General features: G+C 38.9%; 1 protein-coding gene across 2 annotated transcripts in view; it reads left to right on the top strand.

The window, feature by feature from the left end:
* PDK3 (pyruvate dehydrogenase kinase 3) overlaps nucleotides 1–23,080 on the top strand; it is an 81,849-nt gene that overhangs the window by 33,631 nt on the left and 25,138 nt on the right. For both annotated transcript variants that reach the window (XM_032286154.1, XM_032286153.1), the window contains exons 3-6: nucleotides 489–560; nucleotides 5,009–5,193; nucleotides 6,878–6,967; nucleotides 20,655–20,732. In XM_032286154.1, coding sequence (XP_032142045.1) covers nucleotides 489–560; nucleotides 5,009–5,193; nucleotides 6,878–6,967; nucleotides 20,655–20,732 — 425 coding nt within the window. The remainder of the gene's footprint in view (nucleotides 1–488; nucleotides 561–5,008; nucleotides 5,194–6,877; nucleotides 6,968–20,654; nucleotides 20,733–23,080) is intronic.

Raw genomic sequence — 23,080 nt, forward strand, 5'->3', positions numbered from 1 at the left:
GAGGCCCTGCTTTCACTGGTGTTGGCTTCATTTTCCGACTGGATTCCCTCCTGATGGCAGAATAGCTGCAGCAGTTCCAGGCTTCTAATCCACACAGCACACTGTACAAAAGCAAAGCAAGTTGGTTTCTCTGCCAGTCCTCTAGTGAGTCTTTTCTGTCATTTTACTGGCCCAAATTGAGACAGTATGTCCATTCCTGAGCCTTTCCCTGTGTTCAGGGGAATGCACACAGTGATAGGCTTAGACCTAAACTATTGAACTAATGAATAATTAGTGACAAGAGGAATAGGATTGCCCAGAGAAAAATTGGACCACCCAGGATCTTTGGAGGTACCGGCTTCCCGGATGCACTTGAGGCGCATAGGGGAATGGGGATGGGATGGAGACCTGAGTGAAAATTTGGAGGGCTCTTAGGAAGAGGGAGAGGAGGGATGGGGATGGATGCTGGGTAGGCGACTAACACAATAACTCTTTTTTTTCTTTTTTAGGTACATGCAGAGTTTTCTTGAACTTTTGGAATATGAAAATAAGAGTCCTGAGGATCCAAAGGTCTTGAATAAGTAAGTATGGTACCTCTTACCTGAAAATAAAAATATATAGGTAAGAAAGATTTTGGTAAATGTAATTCAAGTCATGAAGACTCAGGGAGTATGAATTGGACAAAAGCATTCGTTTTCTTAATGAGTAGTGACTCAACATTGAGTTGCTTTTAAATTTGAGTTAAGAATGTAACACAATACAAAAGTAATAATAACACTTTCAGTTTTGCTTTTATGACCTAATTCTTTAATATCTTATTCAGTTTTGCTTTTATGATCTAATACCTTTACCCAAGGTGAACTGGGCACTCAGTGTAAATACTGCAGTAAATGTTCCATCTAGTGGTAGTTTTAAGAATGCAGTAGCCTTTGTATATACATGAATTTATCTACTCAGTCCTTTACAATTGAAAAAAAAAACTTCAAGAGGATATTACATTTGAGCTCAAAAACTATAGTGGTTTTATTTTGGAGAAGCAGAAAACAGTGTGTTTCTTATACAGCAACCTGAATTCTATTGCTGCCATTATGCACAGACTGGCAAATTATCATGCTGATGAGATATTTCTGTTTTTCATTTTTATTTATCCCAGGAACACTAACTCTAGCTGTGAGTATGTTTTTTCCCCCCACAGAAAAATTAAATATCACTTTCACATTAATTTCTTCCTGTTTATGTATATGTGAGTGGATGCATATGACAGGCCTGTTGTGCTGAGGAATTTCTAAGTATAAACCAGTCCACATAGCTGTGAGACTGAACACCTGATTTAATAGATGTTCCATAAGAAGAACTAGGGAAACACCATGATATACAAGCAACCTTTGGAGATATTTAACCCAGTCCTCTCAATCCACAGATAAGGAAACTGAGGTCAGAGATGTAAAGTGAGTTACCCAAGATTGTGACCCTTCATAGCAGAGCTGGACCTATAAGTTATATCATATGTTTGAGCCATGAGTAGCTAGGTCTAGTCTAGTTGTAAACTACGATTCAAAGGAAAAACAAAAGCCCTCACCTATTTTATGCTTTGCTGGGTGTTTTGTCTAATGGATCTGTGAAATGTGGAAGGCAGGGAAGCACTCGGTTAGAGCCCCAGATGCAGCGTTTTCCTTAATATAAGCCACTGCTGTCATTTAAGCTATCAATATTAAATGAATTTGATCTAGGAGCTTTGTTTTCTCAAAAGTCATTAGCTGGTAACCATTTGGCGGAAATCCTAAAACCTAGGGCTGACCACTCTAGCTCCAGACTTTAGAACAGATTTGTAGAAGTATAGTTGGTCTTTTGTATTGGCAGGTTCCACCTCCTTGGATTCAACCAGCCACAGATCAAAAAGATATTTGGGAAAAAAAGCAATAAAAAATAACAATACAACAATAAGAAATAACATAAAAAAATTTTTTTGAGATGGAGTTTTGCTCTTTTGGCCCAGGCTGGAGTGCAATGGCATGATCTCAGCTCACCACAACCTCCGCCTCCTGGATTCAAGTGATTCTTCTGCCTCAGCCTCCCGAGTAGCTGGGATTACAGGCATGCACCACCACAGCTGGCTAATTTTGTATTTTTAGTAGATACAGGGCTTCTCTATGTTGGTCAGGCTGGTCTCAAACTCCCGACCTCAGGTGATCCACCCACCTTGGCCACCCAAAGTCCTGGGATTACAGGCATGAGCCACCACGCTCGACAATAACAGATTTTTAAAATACAGTCTAACAACTATTTACATAGCATTTATATTGTATCAGTTATTATAATTAATCTAGAGATGATTTAAAGTGTCTGAGAGAATGTGACTAGGCTATATGTACTATTTTAGATAAGGGACTTGAGCATCCAAGGATTTGGGTATATCTGTGGGGATCCTGGAACCAGTCCTCTGCAGATACTCAGAGACAACTGTACACGATATTAAATTTCTGCTTTGTTTTTCCCGGAGTCTTGTCTCAGTTTCTGGAACAGGTTAGCAGATGCAATTTACGGCCATGAGCCTGCTTTGCATACTGTCAGTGCTGAGCCCAGCGTGTGCTTGACCATTGCAATAATAGTCAAGCTCTCACTTTGTAAGTTTTGTAACTTGCCCAGGTTCATGTGGCTAGTTAGGACAGTTGGCATTTGAGAATGCTGATGTCCTTAGTGAAGGAAGGAGTGAAAGGTGAGTGAATTTCATGGTAGCAGCCTTTTCTGTTTAGCAAGAGGTTGTGTGGGATCACCAGCAGGGAAATCATTTTAGTAAAGCAAAAGTAGCTTAGAGGACAAGCATGTTGATCATTTATGATAGAGTTTACAAGAGTCTGGAAGATTGAGGGAGAATTTTGAGCCATTGAGGTAAGTTTCCCCCCTCCAAATAAGTTGAGGCACTTCTCTACTATAATGAATCGTTTCACTTTAGTAATATTTAACTTACAAATACATTGGAATGAGTATTACATAAGGAAAAATGTCCATTATAAAATTTTTTGTGAATAATGATGGCCTAATTTCAGAGTTTTACATCTTTATTGTCATTGTATGTATGTATTTGTTGCAGAAATATTCCATCATTCAGAAAAATAAGACTACTCAGATAAGTAAAAAGAAAGTCACCCCAATCTCTACTACCAGGGGACAACCACTATTAATATTTTCCTTTCTTCCATGCTTTTCCCTAGGCAGACATATATTTATATGTGTAAAATATTTTTACAGACATAACAAGTGTCAACATTATTAATAGTTTCATAATATTCATATTAATAGTCCATCTTCAGATAGTTCATGCGATTTGATCTTCTATCACTGGATTTTAGACTGGTTTGTAGTTGTTGTGCTACTATAAACAATGCTTTAAAGAACAGCTTTTAAATACAGCTGTTGGCTGGGCCCAGTGGCTCATGCATGTAATCCCAGCACTTTGGGAGGCCGAGGTGGGTGGATCACCTGAGGCCAGGAGTTCGAGACCAGCCTGGGCAACATGGTGAAACCCTGTCTCTTTTAAAAATATGAAAATTAGCCAGGTGTGGTGGTGGGCACTTGTAATCCCAGCTAATCGGGAGACTGCAGGAGAATTGCTTGAACTCAGGAGGCAGAGGTTGCAGTGAGCCAAGATCATGCCACTGCACTCTAGCCTGGGCAACAGAGCAAGACTCTGTCTCAAAAATAAATAAATAAATAAATAGTTTTTCACCTTGTCCAGTTATTTTCCTAGGATCAATTCCTGGAAGTGGAATCATTTTCTTTGGGCTTTTGCTGTAGGTTGCCAAATTGTCCTGAGAAATGCGTCAGTTAAGCCCTAAACTCTAGCTGATGCTGATACATGGAGAATAAGCATCACATTGTTTTAATTTGCATTTCTTACTTGTAAGGGTGAAGTTATTGGCTTTTGCGCTTCTTTGGTAAATTTTCCATTGATAGCAGATCCTTTGCCTAGTTTTTTGATGGGGTGCTAGTTTTTTCCTTTTTTAAAGTTTTTTTTGTTTTTTCACTTCATTTATTAATATGTGTCCCTATAGGATTGCTAAAATTCTACGTAGTCATATCATTTGTTTCTTCACATTATTTGTTTCTGCCTTTGGTATTAAGCTTAGAACAGCCCTCCTTACCCCAAAATTATATACTTATTCACCTGATTTTTTTTCTGTTATCATTTCTGTGATTTCACCCTTTTGCATTTTTAATCCAGTATTTGGTTTAAGGCTTGAACTTAAGATGTGACTTAAATTGTTAGCCTGCTGTTCCACTTAACTTGATTATTAGCTTGATTGTTTACCTACTGATTTGCAATGTCACTTTCTCAATATGCTCAATTTTTATATATACATATTCACTCACTCATAAGCCTGGTTCTAAACTTTTTATTTAGTTCCATTGACTGACTTGTCTTCTGCCATTCTTAAGGTATTTTCCTCTATGCGTGTTTATAATAATATGCTAGACACTTGAATAGTTTGTTTTAATTGCCTGTGTTCTATCTACATTTCATCGCTATATTTTACTGCTGTGAGATACTTATTTCAAAATTTTGCTCTTCAACTATGTGACATTATTTCTTTACTCATGAAAGCTATTGCTTTGAAATTTCATTAGTCAATCCTTGGCGATTTTGGGGGGATTATCCTCATGTTCTCAGGAGAAATATTGATATGTTCTACAATTCTTTATTCAACTTTTATAGAACCTATATTATATGTAATCGCTTATCCAAAAAGTCAGTGGCTTCCTAAAAGGGTATTTGAGCATATTTTTCTATACTAGAACCTTTTACTCTTTGCAACTCTGAAAGAAGAGTTTTGTAGAAAGAAAGTTTCAAGCAAAAAGTTTGTTCATACTTTAGTTTCTTGTGAGTAGGTCCTTGTAGTATGTAGTAAGAATAATGTCTCTGCTTATAAAAATATCAGCTGACAACTTAGTCTGGGGACAGAGGTGGGAAGTCTGTGCATCAACCCATGAGATATTAAGACTGACCACGTTTTGTTTCCCTCTCACACAGCTTTCTACAAGTTCTGATTAAAGTCAGAAATAGACACAATGACGTGGTTCCTACAATGGCACAAGGAGTGATTGAATACAAGGAGAAGTTTGGGTTTGATCCTTTTACTAGCACTAACATCCAGTATTTTCTGGATCGGTTTTATACCAACCGCATCTCTTTCCGCATGCTTATTAACCAGCACAGTAAGTTGGGTTTTGTTGGTCCAGTTTTGAAAAGGTAACCAGAGTGATTTCTCCCAAATGTATTCCTGTTGTAAATTTACTGGCCTGCATTTTTGGTTGTAGAAATTTCATTTCTAGTTTAGTTTTTCCTAAGTGAGTCCTAACCATTAAAAAGTGATTAATTCATATTCTTGGTTAAAAGAAATTTTTGAAAGGCTTTTATGATGCTCACATTAGAGACAGGACAACTGCCTACCTTTTAAACCTCTGCTGATACGGTCCTGATGGGGATGAGGCAGCCGAGCCTTCATCTCTGAATATTTTCATGTATCTCAGATTGTATTCTTTTCTTTATCCAGGATGTTACATGTTTTCCTTTTTAGTTTTAAAAACAGTGACACTGGGAATATTGGATTTGATGTTGGCAATAGAAGCCATCAGTTCTTTACTTCACAGTAATCAGTGAAGTCAGATTAAGCCAGACTGTCAGCCCATAATCCTGTATTGAGTTTTAGTCTGCTCTTTAGGGTACTAAGGTGCTAAGCAGATAGGAAAAAAAGAAAAAAACCTAGAATTCCCTCCACACAAAAAACTTTTTGGCTCATCTTCAGCACTGTCTCTTTGACTGAGTTTATAATCCTTAAGGAAAAACATCCACATGTCTAGAGCATAATTCACCCTCTTTGCTGAATCACAAAATGGACAAAGCATCTTTATTTTACTAATTTGATTTATTTGGATAAGTGAATGTTATAAAACTATTAGATGTAGCTTTATATTAAATGTATATATTCAAAATGGAAATGTATGACAATTTACGGGAATAAAAGAACCTAAATACTATTCAGCTAAACTACTTAGATAACTCCAGTTACTTTCTGATCTAAATACACATGTACACATATATACAGACATGTTTTTAGATCATTAATTCAGCCTACACACCTCTGTTTTTCTTCCCCTTAGTCAGTTGAAACTTTACTAATTGGGCTAATGCCTGTATTTATCATTTTTCATAGTTTAAAATCTCCCCCATTTTATTTAGGCATCCTTCTTTTGTTAGTCGCAATTTTTGCTTGATTTAAAAATAAGAACACCTATATTTGGAGGCAGATTGCTTTTTTTCTTTGGGGATTCTTTTGGCTTTTATTCAGAAACAAAATTTTGCAAATCTTGTATGTTGTGAAATTATCTGAGTGTATTTTAAAAAATACTTGAGCAAGTATTGTTCATGTACACATCATTGAAGCTTAATCTCCATGGGGGAGGCATCTGAAATGCCACCAGCGAAGACACTTTGCAGGCTTCTCCAAATAGTATAGACCATGTGTTCTAAATATTTAATGAAAGTTGGAATAAATGTCTGGAGTAGTACTAGGTGGGTATACTTGACTAAGGATGAAAGTAAGTTTCTTCCTCTGCATCATATTGAGAAAGAATGGGTTGGGCACCTGGCACGTGTCACTGCTTTAGAACCTGTTGGCTGCAATAGACAGGCCTTAAAGCACATCCTCCTCCTTCGTTGGCCAATAAAAGTCGCTCACCCATCAATTGTGTGTATTCCATTGCTGTAAGTTGCTGTGGATGCAAAAATGATTTTTACAAGTAAGAGATCCTTTCCAAACATAAGCCCGTATATTTCCCTGCATGACCAGCCCAGCCTGCTGTGTTTTAATCCCCTCCCTTTCCTTTTGTGTTCGTCTAGCACTTCTATTTGGCGATGACACAAACCCTGCTCATCCTAAACACATAGGAAGTATCGATCCCACCTGTAATGTAGCGGATGTGGTGAAAGGTAAGGAGACCATTGTAATGGTATCGATTGTAGTTCAAATGGGATTGTGGTTTATTTTAAGCAGCTTGGCTATAGGGTTATGTTGCAGTGCAGTCTGCTGATTCATCAGATCACTCTGGGCCCAAGCCGCTTGATCCAGATGAAATGTTCTTTCTAGGCTGTTCAGGAAAGATGCATAATTGGTAATGCTCAAAATGTGAGTTTCTACTTTATTGATTAGAGTTTCATTTGTAGTTCTTTCTCAGACAGTAAACATTTGAGATTCTGATTGCCACTGTTATCTGAAATTCTCAGAGAATCCAAATTCTTATCATAAAATTAGGCTGAATTCACATCTATAAAATTTAAACATGTTTCTGTTGTTCACATCTAGCTTTAGAATCTATGTGGCATGTAAGCTTTATGGGTTCATTGGACATTATGCTAGATATTGTTCCAGTACCCACTGGGAAGAACCAAGCCCTATATCCGTAAGTCCCTGGTACCCAGACACTTTGAGTTTGAACAGCAGTTTTCTCATTATTCATTTAAGATAAATGCTATCTCCAAGAAACCTTCCTGGTTGTGAACGATCCACCAGGGACCTCTTCAGTTTTCTTCAGTGTTATGATTACTTTGTGTAACCTCAGATCCCCAAATTGTCCCTTTCTGCAGATTGTATCTCCTATGTTGGCCTTTATCTCCCTTCTCTAAACACTCACAAGTTTCATGGCTGCAATTCTCTGATCTTCATCAAGGATCTTCGTTGCTCTTTAGCAGTCATAGCAAAGAAAACCTCTGTAATTTGTTTACCCTGAGCATTCCCAAACCCAGGGAGGAGGACCAGACCTGTTGGTTTTAGCTTATCCTAGGCTTGTCAAGCTGCCCTGGCCTCCTTTGAGTCACAACACATTTACTTACGTTATTTCAGTTACAAGGTGAATCAACCCAGCCTCAGCTCTCCAGGAAGCCTATTGGTTGCTCTCTCACAAGATAACTTTGTGGTTGATCGGAACCTCCAAAGGCCTCCAGGGGCAAGGAGAAAAGGATCAGTCTTGTCATAGCTTATATGTTCATTACGCCCTAACTCAGTACCTTTTATAAAACAAAAACTTGGTTCAGACAGTTGATTTCCCCTTTGAGAAAAGGGCACAATTTAGAAAGCAAAAGTGAATTATAATATATGGCATGTGTGTCTTTGCTCTTGAACTATAACCAATTTGAGGTCAGGGTTTATGTCTTACATTTGTTTTGTAGCTTGCATAGAACCAAGTGTAGTGCTTGTGTAGGTGATTAATAAATATTCCTTGGTTTGATAAATTTTAAATCTTTTGAGAATGTACTTTCAAAAATAGCTTTATTGAGATATAATCTCATATGATAAACTTCACCATTTAAAGTGCTCAATTCAGTGGTTTTTAGTGTATTCACAGAGTTGTGCAACTATCACCACAATCTAACTGTAGAACATTTGCATCACCCCAGAAAGAAACCCTGGACCCATTAGCAGTCACTCCCTTCTACCCTTCTCTCTAGTCCTGGACAACCACTAATCTACTTTCTGACTCTATAGATTTTCCTATTATAGACATTTCATATAAACAAAACAATATGATATGTGGTCTTTGGTAACTGGCTTCTTTCACTCAGCATAACATTTTCAAGGGTCATCGATGTGATAGCACCTTTCAGTACTTTTTTTCTTTTTATGGCTGAAAAATATTCGATTGTATGAATAGAACACATTTTATTTACCTTTTCATATTAGCTGGTGATACTAGACATGGTTAAGTAACCTCTTTGGGCCTCACATTCTTCATCTGTAAGGTGATGCTCTTGGTAATTCACCTATATTGTAGAGTTAAATGGGTTCATGTATGTACAACCCCTAAAGCAATGCTAGTGCACAGTAAAGGCTGTAGACAGGTTTACTTCCAGTAGACAGTCCTTGGGTGTCAGACACATCATTTGGCTTCTCATTTATGCCATTGATTCTATAATAGGTTGGTGCTTTCATTTGTTTCTGGCATAAATTATAAAATATTTTTAGAAGTCATTTCAGGCTTTTATAAGACAGTTGGAAATTTGAAGACTGGATATTTGACATTAAAAATATGTTAACTTTTTAGGTACGATAATTGGTATTTGGTTGTGTTTTTTATTTTTTATTTTTTGAGACGGAGTTTTGCTCTTGTTGCCCAGGCTGGAGGGCAATGGTGCGATCTCAGCTCACCCACAACCTCCGCCCCCTGGGTTCAAGCAATTCTCCTGCCTCAGCCTCCCTAGTAGCTGGGATTACAGGCATGTAATATCATGCCCGACTAATTTTGTATTTTTGGTAGAGACAGGGTTTCTCCATGTTGGTCAGGCTGGTCTTGAACTCCCAACCTCAGGTGATCCACCTGTCTCGATCTCCCAAAGTGCTGGGATTACAGGCATGAGCCACCATGCCTGGCCTGGTTTTATTTTTATAAAGGAATACTAGCTTTGAGAGAGGTATTTTAAAATATTTTCCGTGAGATTTGCTTCAAAATTATACACAGGGAGAGAAGTGAAAAGGATTGGGCATTTGCTGAAAACTCTTGAGGCTGTTGATGGGCACATGGGGTTCATTATACTATGCTGTGTATTTGGGTATGTGTTTGAAATTCTTCAAGATAAATGTATTAGTCCATTCTTATGTTGCTATAAAGAACTACCTGAGACTGGGTAATTTATAAAGAAAAAAGGTTTAATTGACTCACAGCTCTTCAGGCTATACAGGAGGCATGCCTGGTGAGGCCTCAGGAAACCTACAATCATGGCAGAAGGGCAGAGGGGAAGTAAGCACATCTTCACATGGTGGCAGGAGAGAGAGAGAGAAGCAGGAAGTGCTACATACTTTTAAACAACCAGATCATGTGGGAACTCACTATCATGAGAATAGCAAGGGGGAAATCCACCCACATTATCCAGTCACCTCCCACCAGGCCCACCCACCAACGCTCAGGATCACTATTCAACATGGGATCTGGGTGAGGATGCAGAGCCAAATCATATCAAAGAAGTTTTAAAAACACTCATTTTTATCATCTTATTGTTTCTCTAAAAATAAAGTCTTTCACTAATTTTTAGGGAGCTTTTAACTAAGAACCAGTACAACCAGATAAGTAACAGTTTTATGAAACTGTTACCACGTCTATAGAACAGAGAGATTAAGTGGTACTACAGTGAGTCAGAGGCATCATAGGAGAGTGCAAGGAGGAATCTGCTGTGACTTGACTCTTAACGTGAAAAGAATCTAATCATTTTATGGCACTTACTCTCTGTGTTGCTCTTCTCTCGTATTTAGTACGTATTATCTGGCCTTGTCGTTATTTGTACTTTATTTTATTTGTTTTTAAGTTGGAGTCTCACTCTGTTGCCCTGACTGGAGTGCAGTGGCACAATCTCAGTTTACTGCAACCTCTGCCTCCTGGGTTCAAGTGATTCTCCTTCCTCAGCCTCCCAAGTAGCTGGGATTACAGGCACCCACCATCATGCCTGGCTAATTTTTGTATTTTTGTAGAGACAGGGTTTCACCATGTTGGCCACATTAGTCTTGAACTCCTGACCTCAGGTGATCCGCCTGCCTCGGCCTCTCAAAGTGCTGGGATTACAGGTGTGAGCCACTGTGCCCGCCCTATTTGTACTTATTTTTATCTCTCTAAGTAAGGTGTACATTTCTAAAGGTCTGGAATTACTCTTACACGCTTTTATATCACTCCTCTTAGGGTCAGAAGTTTTGTACCAAAATGTAGCTAAAGATCGTATGAAGAATGGTTCAATACATAGTTCATAGAAAAAACCCTGGAAGTTTATGCTAACGTCTACCTCATAGCTTCCCATTGGCTTTGTCCCTTTTAGTTACAACTTTGACCCTGAGCCACAACCCTGTCCTTTTTCTTCCCTCTTCCTGTACTCACAGCTTTATCTTCAGTCTTTCTCCTTCCCTTATTAACTATATTATACCCATTAGTGTACTGTGAACAAAGTTTACTACATCCTCTTATTTAATCATTCCTGTCACTCACTTATAACTAAAGCTTGGAGTTCCTGGTAAAGCCCTATCCAATGGTAGGCATTTCCTGTGCCCTTCTGTGACTCAAAATTCCACTTCCCCCAACACACACACACACACACACACACACACACACACACACACACGGGCATGTACACACATACAAATCCCACCCCCACACTCATGGGGTAAGCAGGAAGGACTGGCATGCTCCCCATTTCCCACGCCTCTCTCAAACCATGTTTTTCATTTCCCAACAGCATCTTCCCTTAAAGAAAAAAAAAAAACAGTGGGGATGGTTTCAGTTTCTGAAAGTGTATAACCCTCTAAAGTAGCAGCCATATAATCAACTTTTCTGACATCCTTCATTCCCTTCATAAATGATGCATACTGTTACCTACAGTACACTAAATACTCTTGGTTGATATGTGTTTTCTGGAATGCTTTTGTGCTTCTGCTTCCACCTGGTAAGGTGCATGCTTACTAAGGGTTACTTATTTGTACCCAAGCCATTGGTGTAAGTGTAAACTGAAGAAATGTGCATATAAAAAAGAGACTTATTTCCATTAAAACCAAGTTGAATGCTTTGGAAAGACTCTTAAAAATGTAATAAAATTACTGTGAGTAAGAAAACGATTACGATTAGGTTACAGGGCAACATAGAGTAAAAATCTTACCCGGAATTCGTACCCAGGTTGCTTCACAAATATCTTTCAGTTTATTGCACTTTAAAGAAATAGTAATTGTAATTCATAGATGTACGTGGTATTGTTCATCCAAGGAAGACAAACTGGAGCCTCAAACTGATCCATATTCAAAGGAAAGGCTTTGACCTTACATGAAAATATTGACAGAGAAATAAATTGCTTGTTCAAATATGCATTTTAAGTTAATGTTTATGTTAGTAATCACATTTTATGGTTTCCCACTTTACTCAACATTTTTGTTAATTGTCCAACTCCTTTTCACAGTTAGGAAGGTTAAGACGACCAATGCCCTATTACTAAAATAATAAAAGTGCTCATCAAAGAAAGTTTAGAAAATATGGAAAAAGAGAGAAGAGAATAAAAATGACCTGTTTTCATAATTTAGTGAGAACATTGTTTTATATATTTGAATTCATATCAGATTTATAGATAAGTGTGCAACTGCAAATATCGTGACTAATCTTTGTCTCCATGAAATCCATAGTATTTGTGTATTTCTCTGTCTCCGGCAATAATGCCTGTCACACACAGCCTTCGTGGCTGAATTCAGTACTCAATGGTAGAAGCCTCTATCCTGTTCTCTGTATCAATATTGGTGGAGTTCTTCCTATGTCTAATCTGTGATACTCATTATCTGTATATTCAAATGATCTTTCCAGCCAAGTATACATAACCTTTATTTCCCAGTGAGGGGTTTGATCTTACATTAGTTACTTTTTCTACCCTGGCAATAGGTTAGGCAACCTAGAAGGAAACCTGTAGGTCTCTCTTTTCCCTGTAGACCAAAGCAGATGTTCCCAGTCACTGTCTGCTTCATTTCCTATGGACTCTCCTCCTAATTTTTTGAGCATCAAATACTTATGCCAAAGCCCTTTCTAGCTCCAAGTAAGACTGAAAGAGAATAAAGAAGGCACAGAGCATCAAAAGGCCTGAAATTCCTTCTGTATCTTCTAGCTAAAGGGCACTGGAGTCTCCATTCCTAAATGCCCGAGGAACAACCATCAGAAGGTCTCAAGAGGCCCAGGCCTCACCAGCTCTTCTTACCAATACCCGCCAAGTGTTGCCAAGGAAATGAAGAAATGAATGTCAGCCTCCTTTGACTCTTAGTGAAGTCTTACTGCTGCCTTTCTCGTTTTAGAGTAGTTGGTGTTTTTGCCCTGGCCTTTTACCATCTTCCACTATTCTCTGAGATTTGTTAATCTTCTAACTCAGAATCTCTATAGCTAATCTTTTATTTCCTTCCTTTTGTTTTAAGTAGTTGGATGTTGTGCGTTCTGAGAGTAAGGGCTCTGTGTTTTAATGACAGCTCTACTAATGATTTTCTTAGCTGTGAAGATCCTACATGGTTTAAGCATAGTCAGATGCCCAGCCCAAACGACCCTCTGTGGGTGTGTGTGTGCGAGCCTCTTTGTGTACATACGTGTGTGTTTTACAGGTTTAATAAGCTTTGACTGGACACGGTGGCTCACACGCGTAATCCCAACACTTTGGGGGGCCAAGGTGGGTGCATCACCTGAGGTCAGGAGTTCGAGACCAGCCTGGCCAACATGGTGAAACCCCTTCTCTACTAAAAATAAAAAAGTTAGAGGGGCGTGGTGATGCATGCGTGTAATCCCAGCTACTTGGGACACTGAGGCAAGAGAATCACGTGAATCTGAGAGGCAGAGGTTGCAGTGAGCCAAGATTGTGCCATTGTACTACAGCCTGGGCAACAGGAGTGAAATTTCATATCACAAAAAAGAAAGTGTTAAGCCCACTCCCATCCTTAGATCTCTTGAGACAGTTTACAGAAAACTCCTATGTAGAAGAGTAGAGACAATATTTTTATTTTTGACTTGACAGTTGTATCAATGTGTAAAAGTGAGACGCATTTCGCATAGCATTAATTGAACGTGCAGAACACTGAAGCATGCCTCCTTGATGCTTATTTAGCATGTTAATATCTACCTTTACACATCTGCAAATTATAGACTCCAGGTAGTGAATGCTAGAATTAGTGTTGTAAAGCAGGTCCTATTATCCTTTGGGAGGTACCTTCTTCCATTGTGACCCTTTCCCCTCCTTTCTTTGTAAGAAACTAGGAAATAAAATGGAAAATCCTGCTGGAAGATCATTTTAAAGGTATAAACATAAATACTTTGTATAAAAATCAATTCTCACAGCAATGCTAAGTTGCTTTGTTGTTCCTACATGCTATTATTGCTTAATATAACAAGTAGTATCCTTAGAGTGCGTGGCATTGTTCTGCTTCAGAAATAATGTCTTGTGCTCTCACTTTGGGCTCATCAGGTTACAAGTAGCAGCTTTCTTTCACGTAAGCTCAAGAAAGATTTATCAAAAGAACTTGGTAGGGTCCCATGATCATTCAAGGACAGGAAGCACTTTATAGTGTATAGAAATTGCAATTGTCAGCCTGGCTAACGTGGTAAAACCATGTCTCTACTAAAAATACAAACATTAGACAGGTGTGGTGGTGCACACCTGTAATCCCAGCTACTCAGAAGGCTGAGGCAGGAGAACCTCTTGAACCTGGAACGCGGAGGCTGCAGAGAGCCAAGATTGCACTGCTGCACTCCAGCCTGGGTGACAGAGTGAGACTCCATCTCAATTACAAAAAATAAAGAAATTGGAATTAGGAAACAGAAAACAAGGTTGTTTTCTGTGTATCTTTGCAACTGGAGTTGCCAACTCATGGCCTTTCCGCCTTTCTCTGCGCCTGCTCCATTTACCTGTTTTTGTTTGTATGCCGGACGGTTCAGTGGCAGCTTGTCAGGCACTCTAGTCCTTCATACATCATGATAATTCCCAATGTACCCTTTTGGCTTCCGCCCTGCCTGATTATCCCGAGTATCTTGATCCTAAATTCTCAAAAGATGCATTTAATTAACTCAGCTTATCTTTTTTTGCCCATGATCTTGATCCTAAATTCCCAAAAGATGAATTTAATTAACTCTACTTATGGGGCTTTTTTTGCCCACGATCACAAGTTTTAGGATTCTGATCAGTCTGGAGATTGGTTATTCTTATGTTAAATGTTCTGCTCCCACTTGCTCAGTCTGCTGTGGTTTGGAGGTTGAGGTGCAAGGGTCTACTGCTTTAAAAAATCCCCATTGGATCCCACTCAGGATGGGTTTGGGGTAGGAAGGATGCTGATAGACATGCCTTATTAGAATTGCTTTGAAACGTAAAAGGTTTCTAAAACACAGCATTATCAGTTCCAGAAGGTGGGTGTGGGTCAATGTTGTCTTTGTAGGCTTCTACCATCGTGCACTGTGGCTGGGTCCAAATAGTGCAGAAGGTGATGATGTAGCTCATCAACCTTATCTTCATCTTCAGATACTTGCAAAATAGATCTCAGATTCAGGTATGAGCAAGTGAATATGCAGATAAAGGGCAGTATCACTGGTTTTGATGAGTCTGTGAACCTCATATCAAATGATGCAGAAGAGATTCATTGTGAACCAAAGCCAAGACAACCCCAGGTCAGATTGTGCTAAAGGAGATCATATTCTGCCGCAACATGTCTGTATCCACAAATGATCAAGGAAGTGAGAAACTATTGAGAACTTGTTTTTCTAGGTGTCCTTTGTTGGGAGGATAGTTCTAAAATGTCTGTTCAGATTGTTTCCATTATCCATATATATTATTACCTGTTGACAATGCTGTGGGATTATTAAAAAATAAAAACAGCATATCAGCACTTTTGTAATGTTTTCTGGTCATTTACATTTTACCTTTTTCTGACAGTGGTTTCCTAAACTTCAGCTTTATGATTTTCTGTATTCCGTTAGTCTCAAAGTTAGGGGCCTTGGCACCTTCATTTTAATTTTTTCAGCACTCACTCAAATTCATCCTAGTCCAGCCTCTTACATTTGTTGTCTCAACATGTATTCAGGATAGAGGCTAATGAATATTTGACGGCAGAGTTCTGTGGTGAATTTTGAATAGGAAAATCTGATAAAAACCAACCTCCATTATCTATTAAATTTTCCTGTGTGCTGTTTCTTAAAACAGATTCATGGCTAGTTTGGATCTGTTGGGCTGATTGCGGTATGAACCTTCACCCTCTTCTCAGCCTTTTAAAATTTTAGTCTCATGTATTTACAGTTTAGATATTTTAACCTGGGGAAATATGTATGAGCCACACCTACAGTTTTGTTAATTACTTTATAATCAGTACCTTAAAACCCTTGAAAACAGATTCCTAAAACAAGGCATATCACTTATATTCAGTGGCAATAATAATTTTCTAATATTTTCTTCTAAAGATGAATGGCAAATATTGGCTCCAGTATATTGCACATAAAAGTAATTAGGCAATTATCTTTTTTGAAATTTTGATTTCTAATTTAAAAAATAGAAAAGTTTGATTAAAAAGCTTATTATAAGTAGAATTTACATTTTACTCTAGGTGTAAATTACAAGCCAGTAGCCAAGTTTTGGTTTTGATGGTGATTTTTTAAAGCTTTTTCATTTTTATGTTAAATTATTTTACCTAAACAGAAATGTCCTGTTTGAGTATGTGCATGCTGTCACCCCAATACCTTATAATCATTCATATCCTGGGAGAGATAGTGGCAGAATTAGTGTGACTCAGACTTGATTTTCCAGGAAAGTGGTCTAACCTCTCTTCCGAATTAACCTGCTAAGTTTTAAAAATGTGGACTCTCAGGCCTCAACATAGAGCTACTGCCTCGGAATTTCCAGGGGTTCCTTTCACAGTCTGTACTCTTTCTTTTAAACTTAGTAATGAATCCTACACACAACTAGATTGGGGAATGAGTCTAATGCTCTAGTTCCCAGTCTCACCAAAAAGAGCACCTCCCGTCAGTGTAATTTACTGCATGTTGAGAGCTTCATCATGGGCCAGAGGATCGTTCCATTTAACAAATGTTCACTGAGTGTGTATTGCGTCCAAGGCATTGCGTCACGCATTGTGTCCAAGGAATTTACAAAGATGTATAGCATGTAGATAATACCATTAATGCCCTCAAAATGCTTTTGGCTAGCTGGGTGTATGAGTCTACATTGTGATGACTTGAGTTCTTCAAGGATCACCATGCAATTCTTAATTATAGTATTGATACACTATAATTTGTAGTGATGCTTTAAAAATTCTTATTTGCATGTGGTTTTAGGAGCCGTACTGGGTCTTTGTGTTTCGAGTTGGCTGCTTCTGTCTGGGCTTTACCATCTTTCACATGTTAAATTTGTGTAGCACATGTTCATAACAACACTGTCATAATCATGCTACTGGGCAAGCGAATTCCATGAGGAATTAGCATATTTAGTAGGTTTAGGTTATTTTGTTTTGTAGTGAATGGAAGAACACTGTTTAAACATCTTTATTCCATACCTGGAGAAGTTGTTTTGTGGAGATGTGTTGGCTTTGTGTATCGGTAATGAATGATTGTTTTCAGGTTTCAGTGTTTATGATCTTGGAAGTTCCTGTTCAGCTTTGTGCTTTTGCGTCACTAGGTGGAGATGTAGCATTGTTTGACTGCGTAGGCAAAGCAAGAGGAGTGAGTCTTGATTTCTCTTCTTTGGACAAAAGTACTTCACAGATATTTGATGAGGTTTGTTATAGCCTAGGAAAACACTCATAAATTTAATATAATTTAAAATTTTTAACTTGGTTTTTTTTTTTCAGGGTTGAAATTTGGTCCTACTTAAGTGTCTATTTTCATACTGATCAACTCTTTTAAACATTTTTTTCTCCTCTTACTGCTGTTTCCTTGCTGTCCTTCATTATTTCACCTTGCCTGAGTTATTGTAATATCTCTATCTTTGGTTCTTTATAGGAATTTCATTCTAAAAGTTTAGTAAAGGAATCAGAATTCTTACTCTGAGGTCAAATAATAGATAAAATTTTAATTCGGTAGGAAAATGAAGTCAGTGAACCAAAAAATATAGTTTGAACATACCCTAATCTTATCTTTGTATTATTTTAGGTTAATGATGTCCATTTTTAACATTAATATTCTGTAGGGCTTACTTTTCCCCCTTTCCTTACTTCTTTCTCTCACCTCTTGAATATTAAACAAGCACAGTATCTATTTTATGCACAGCATTGATATGGAAAATATAAAGGAAATAAGAGCCTGTCTCCAAAGAGCTGATAATCCTGTTGAGAACATTGCAAATGTGCCCATGAAGCAGCAGTTCTCCACTCCTAGGTATATACCCAAGAGAAGTGAAGGCATATGTTCACACAAACATTTGGACATGAAGGTTCATAGCAGCACTATTCATAATAGCCAAAAAGTGGAAACAACCCAGCTGTCTACCCGCTGATGAATGAATAAAGAAAATATGGTATACCTGTACAATGGAATATGGTATAGCAATAAAAAGAAATCAGGTCCTGATACATGCTGTGATGTAGATGATGCTTGAAAACGTGCTGATGAAAGAAGCCAGTCACAGAAGACCGCATAATATCCGTTTATATAAAATGTCCAGAATGGCAAATCTGTAAAGTAGATCTATGATTGCCTAGGGCTAGGTGGAGAGGAGTAACTGCTAATGGGTTTGGATCTCCTTTCTGTAGTGATGAAAATGTAAACTTGATTATAGTGATTGATGTACAGCTCTGACTGTATACTAAAAACCACTGAGGGCTGGGCGTGGTGGCTTACACCTGTAATCCCAGCACTTTGGGAGGCTGAGGTGGGAGGATCCTGAGGTCAGGAGATCAAGACCATACTGGCCATGGTGAAACCCCATCTCTACTAAAAATAAAAAAATAGCTGGGCATGGTGTCCCACGCCTGTACTCCCAGCTACTCAGGAGGCGGAGGCAGGGGAATCGGTTGAATTTGGGAGACGAAAGTTGCAGTGAGCAAAGATCATGCCACTGCATTCCAGCCTGGCGAAAGAGCAAGACTCCATTTCAAAAAAAACCAAAAAACAAAAACACTGAGTTGTAGGTAATTGTGTTTTTTTTTTTTGAGATGGAATCTTTGTTGGCCAGGCTGGAGTGCAGTGGTGCAATCTTAGCTCACTGTAACATCCACCTCCTGGGTCCAAGTGATTCTCCTGTCTCAACCTCCCGAGTATAGCTGGGACTACAGGTGCCTGCCACCATGCCTGGCTAATTTTTGTAGTTTTAGTAGAGATGGGGTTTCACCATGTTGGCCAAGCTGGTCTCGAACTCCTGACCTCAAGTGATCCTTCGGTCTCCCAAAGTGCTGGGATTACAGGCATGAGCCACCGCGCTCTTTACTTTCAATGAGTGAATTGTATGGTATGAGAATTATCTCCAGTAAAGATTTTTTTAAAATAAATTACCAAAAAGTTTAAAATTTATCGAACCAAAGATTTTCTTTTTGAGACAAAGTCTCGCTCTGCCCCCAGGCTGGAGTGCAGTGGCGCAATCTCAGCTCACTGGAACCTCCACCTTCTGGGTTCAAACAATTCTGCCTCAGCCCCCCAACTAGCTGGGATTACAGACGCATGCCACCACCACGCCTGACTAATTTTTGTATTTTAAGTAGAGACTGGGTTTCACCATGTTGGCCTAGCTGGTCTTGAACTCCTGGCCTCAAGTGATCCACCTGCCTTGGCCTCCTAAAGTGCTGGAATTACAGGTGTGAGCTCCCGTGCCTGGCCCAAGGACTGTTTGTTGACCATCTACACAGGCACTATGCAAAGTTCTATGCAAGTTATAAAACAAGCGTTAAGACACAAATGCTGACCTCAGATCATTTACAGTTCAAGAGAAAAGGCATACATGAAATGTCTTGTAATGCACATTTGCTTTCTGAATTTGTTCCCCATCTTTGAATCTCCTGAATTCTCTCCTCCAACTATTTTTGTAATGGCTCTGATCTTCTTACCATATGTCTTTTATCCTTTAAAAAGCAAACTGTTGCTCCTCAGACTTTGATAAGTATCAGCCCCAACCTGTTACCTTTAACTAACTTAAAGGACCTTTTAAAGTGGTAGTGGCATCTCTAGTAACTTAAATTGTGCTCCATTCATTCAGCAAATACTGAGGTTTCACTTACAAATAACTCTGACAAATCAGAAGACTGTTGGCATTATTATTTTTAAAATCATGACACGTACTCTTTTGCTACAATTTAGTCGGGTTGCATGGTGCTTAGAAAGTATAGTCTTGAGTTCCTGAATTTTCATGAAAAATACCTTTTAGGAATAGTTATAGGTTAAACAAATACATGTTTGGTATAGAGTTAGCTGAATTGCCTGTAGTCTAGTATGTTGACATTGTTGTAGTCATTAAAACTTTAAGAAAAGAAGGCTGGGCACAGTTGCTCACGCCTGTAATCCCAGCACTTCGGGAGGCCAAAGCGGGTGAATTACCTGAGGTTGGGAGTTCAAGACTAGCCTGTGCAACCATGGTGAAACCTCATCTCTACTAAAAATACAAAAATTACCCAGGCATGGTGACACACACCTGTAATCCCAGCTGCTTGGGAGGCTGAAGCAGGAGAATCACTTGAACCCAGGAGGCGGAGGTTGCAGTGAGCCAAGACTACATCATTGCACTCCAGCCTGGGCAACGGTGTGAGACTCTGTCTCAAAAAACAAACGAAAACAAAAAAACTTTAAGAAAAGAAAGATTAGCTGGGCATGGTGGCATGTGCCTGTAAGATCAGCTACTTGGGAGGCTGAGGTGGGAGGATTACTTGAGCCCAGGAGTTTGAGGCTGCAATAAGCTATGATCATAACACTGTACTCTAGCTTAGGTGACAGAGTAGGACACTGTCTTGGAAAAAATAGAAAAGAGAAATTTTGTTTCAGTCATAGTAATTCTATTAAAGCCGAAAAGGGATATTTTGTAAAAGGTTGTAGTTGATTAATTCTACATCCATCCTTTTAGACAGTTTGTTTGTCTTATATACTTATAGGTACATACATGTACATGCATGCACACACACATATACATGCTTGTGCCTGTGTTATTAGTGCAGCAGATAAATGTTTTCCTTTTCTTGCAGATGCATATGAAACAGCCAAGATGCTGTGTGAACAGTATTACCTGGTAGCTCCAGAGCTGGAAGTTGAAGAATTCAATGGTAAAGTAAAACTAATTTTAATCTTAAATTCAAAAAAGCTGACTAAGAAACTGTTTAGACCTGAGCCATATTTCAGTGAGATTCAAAAATTATACTGATATTTCATTTTTCAATATCTTTTTAAAACTATGCCTTTGGTCAGCCAGATATATTATTGTAAGGAGTTTTTGTACAGGAATGTGTAATGGGGTAGACCCTGGAATTCTTGGAACAGAAGTAATCAAGACAGAATATGTACAAAGGTATAAATAGGCCCTTGTCGAAGTAACAAATGCAAGCAGTCAATAAACATATGGAAAAGTGTTTAACTTCACTAATCAAGAAAGTGCAAACAAAAACACAGAAAAATGCCATTTTTTTTTTTTTGAAACAGAGTCTTGCTCTGTTGCCCAGGCCGGAGTGCTGTGGTGCTATCTTGGCACACTGGAACCTCTGCCACCCTATTTATAAGGTGTCTTTCACTTCACTTTGAAGACCTTTGCAAGTATCAATTTCATTTAGAGCTTATCCATAGTATAGCTTACCAGAATTTATTTAACTATTTTCCTACGGGTATACATTTAGGATTTTCAGTTTTCCTATATTCCATATGATGAGCTATGAAGGGGTGTGAGAGGTGGGGAGAGTGGAAACATTTGTGAGTGTAGGAAAGTATTTCTGCAGATTAGATTCCTAGATGTGGAATGACTGAGCAGAGTGTGAGCATTTACAATTAAAGATAAACCAGGCCAGGCATGGTGGCTCATACCTGTAATCCCAGCACTTTGGGAGGCTGAGGCAGGAGAATCTCTTGAGCCCAGGAGTTTGAGACCAACCTGGGCAAAATAGCAAAACCCTGTCTCTACACAAAATAGAAAAATTAGCTGTGCATGGTGGCATGTGCCTATAATCCCAGCTACTCAGGAGGCTGAAGTGGGAGGATCGCTTGAGCCTGGGAGATAGAGGCTGCAGTGAGTTGGGATCCCATGACTGTACTCCAGTCTGGGTGACAGAGCAAGACTATGCCAAAAAAAAAAAAAGATAAACCAAATTCCTCCTCAGAAGTACACTGAAAATATATTTCTCTTATAATGAGATGAAACTATGAAAGGGTTCAGGCTGCTGTTGAAGGACATGGCTCCTCCATTTGACTAGAAGGCATGAAGTCAAAGCTGCTTTCAAGGTCTCTTGGGTTCTCTGAGAAGAATCATGCCGCCATTGAATAAATACACTACCAGAACCGAGTGGGCTTGTCTGGAGTGTTCCTGATGAGAACCATCTTAATATTCTCTCTCTCTCTTCCTACGGGCTAGGCAAAACCTGACCTCACATCGACAGGTGGTAACAAATTGCACTTTTGCCTGAGTGGCAGCCTCCCTCATTCTGAAGGCCAAAGCAGCAGGCCTGTTCTTGCTGATTCTCCTAAGTGCCAGCCATGTCAGCACATTCCTTCCCCGCTGAGGCTGTCGTGCTGGGTAGCTCACCCACCAGGAGAGGAGCTTTCTGACTCTTTTTGGCATTGTCGCACAAATTACAGAAGCCCCCTTTCTATCATGTTTTGAAGCCCCTTTTCCTATCAGTAAGATAAATGAATGCTGATGTTTCTACGTAGCTTCTAGCTTTATGTTGCCTTGGGTAGTGTAGCGATTATTTTTATGTATGATTTCTTAATGCCAGAGCTCTCTGTGAGCATGATTAAGGAATGTGCTTTTGACTTAACAAGTTCTATGTTGGAGATGCAGGTTGGAGGTTGATCCTGAACACCTTAAGTGTGTGCTTTTTTATTCTGAAAGGAGAACTGTCTGGAAGTAAAATTCCTTATGTCTAATGGCATTTCTTAAATACCGTTTAAACTAATGGCATTTCTTAAATACTGTTTCAACTAATGGCATTTAGAGCAATGATTGTACAAAATAGACACTTTATTATTTCTGGAGTCTTGAGCACGACAAAACTAGGCCATTTTTTTAATTGACTTTTTAAAATGTACCCTTAGATGGACAATTCATATTACACTTACGTCTTTTTTATTTATTTTATATATATATATATATATATATATATATATATATATATATGTATTATTGCACTTTAGGTTCTGGGGAACATGTGCAGAACATGCAGGATTGTTGCATAGGTACATACATGGCAATGTGGTTTGCTACCACCATCCCCCCGTCACCTATATCTGGCATTTCTCCCCGTGGTATCCCTCCCCAACCTCCCTACGCCCTGCTGTTCCTCCCCTAGCCACCCCCAACAGACCCCAGTGTGTGATGCTCCCCTCCCTGTGTCCATGAGTTCTCATTGTTCAACACCCACCTATGAGTGAGAACATGTGGTGTTTGATTTTCTGTTCTTGTGTCAGT

Source organism: Sapajus apella, unplaced genomic scaffold (genome assembly GCF_009761245.1).
Source record: "Sapajus apella isolate SASKATOON/1434 unplaced genomic scaffold, GSC_monkey_1.0 scaffold17, whole genome shotgun sequence".
Taxonomy (NCBI): Eukaryota; Metazoa; Chordata; class Mammalia; order Primates; family Cebidae; genus Sapajus; species Sapajus apella.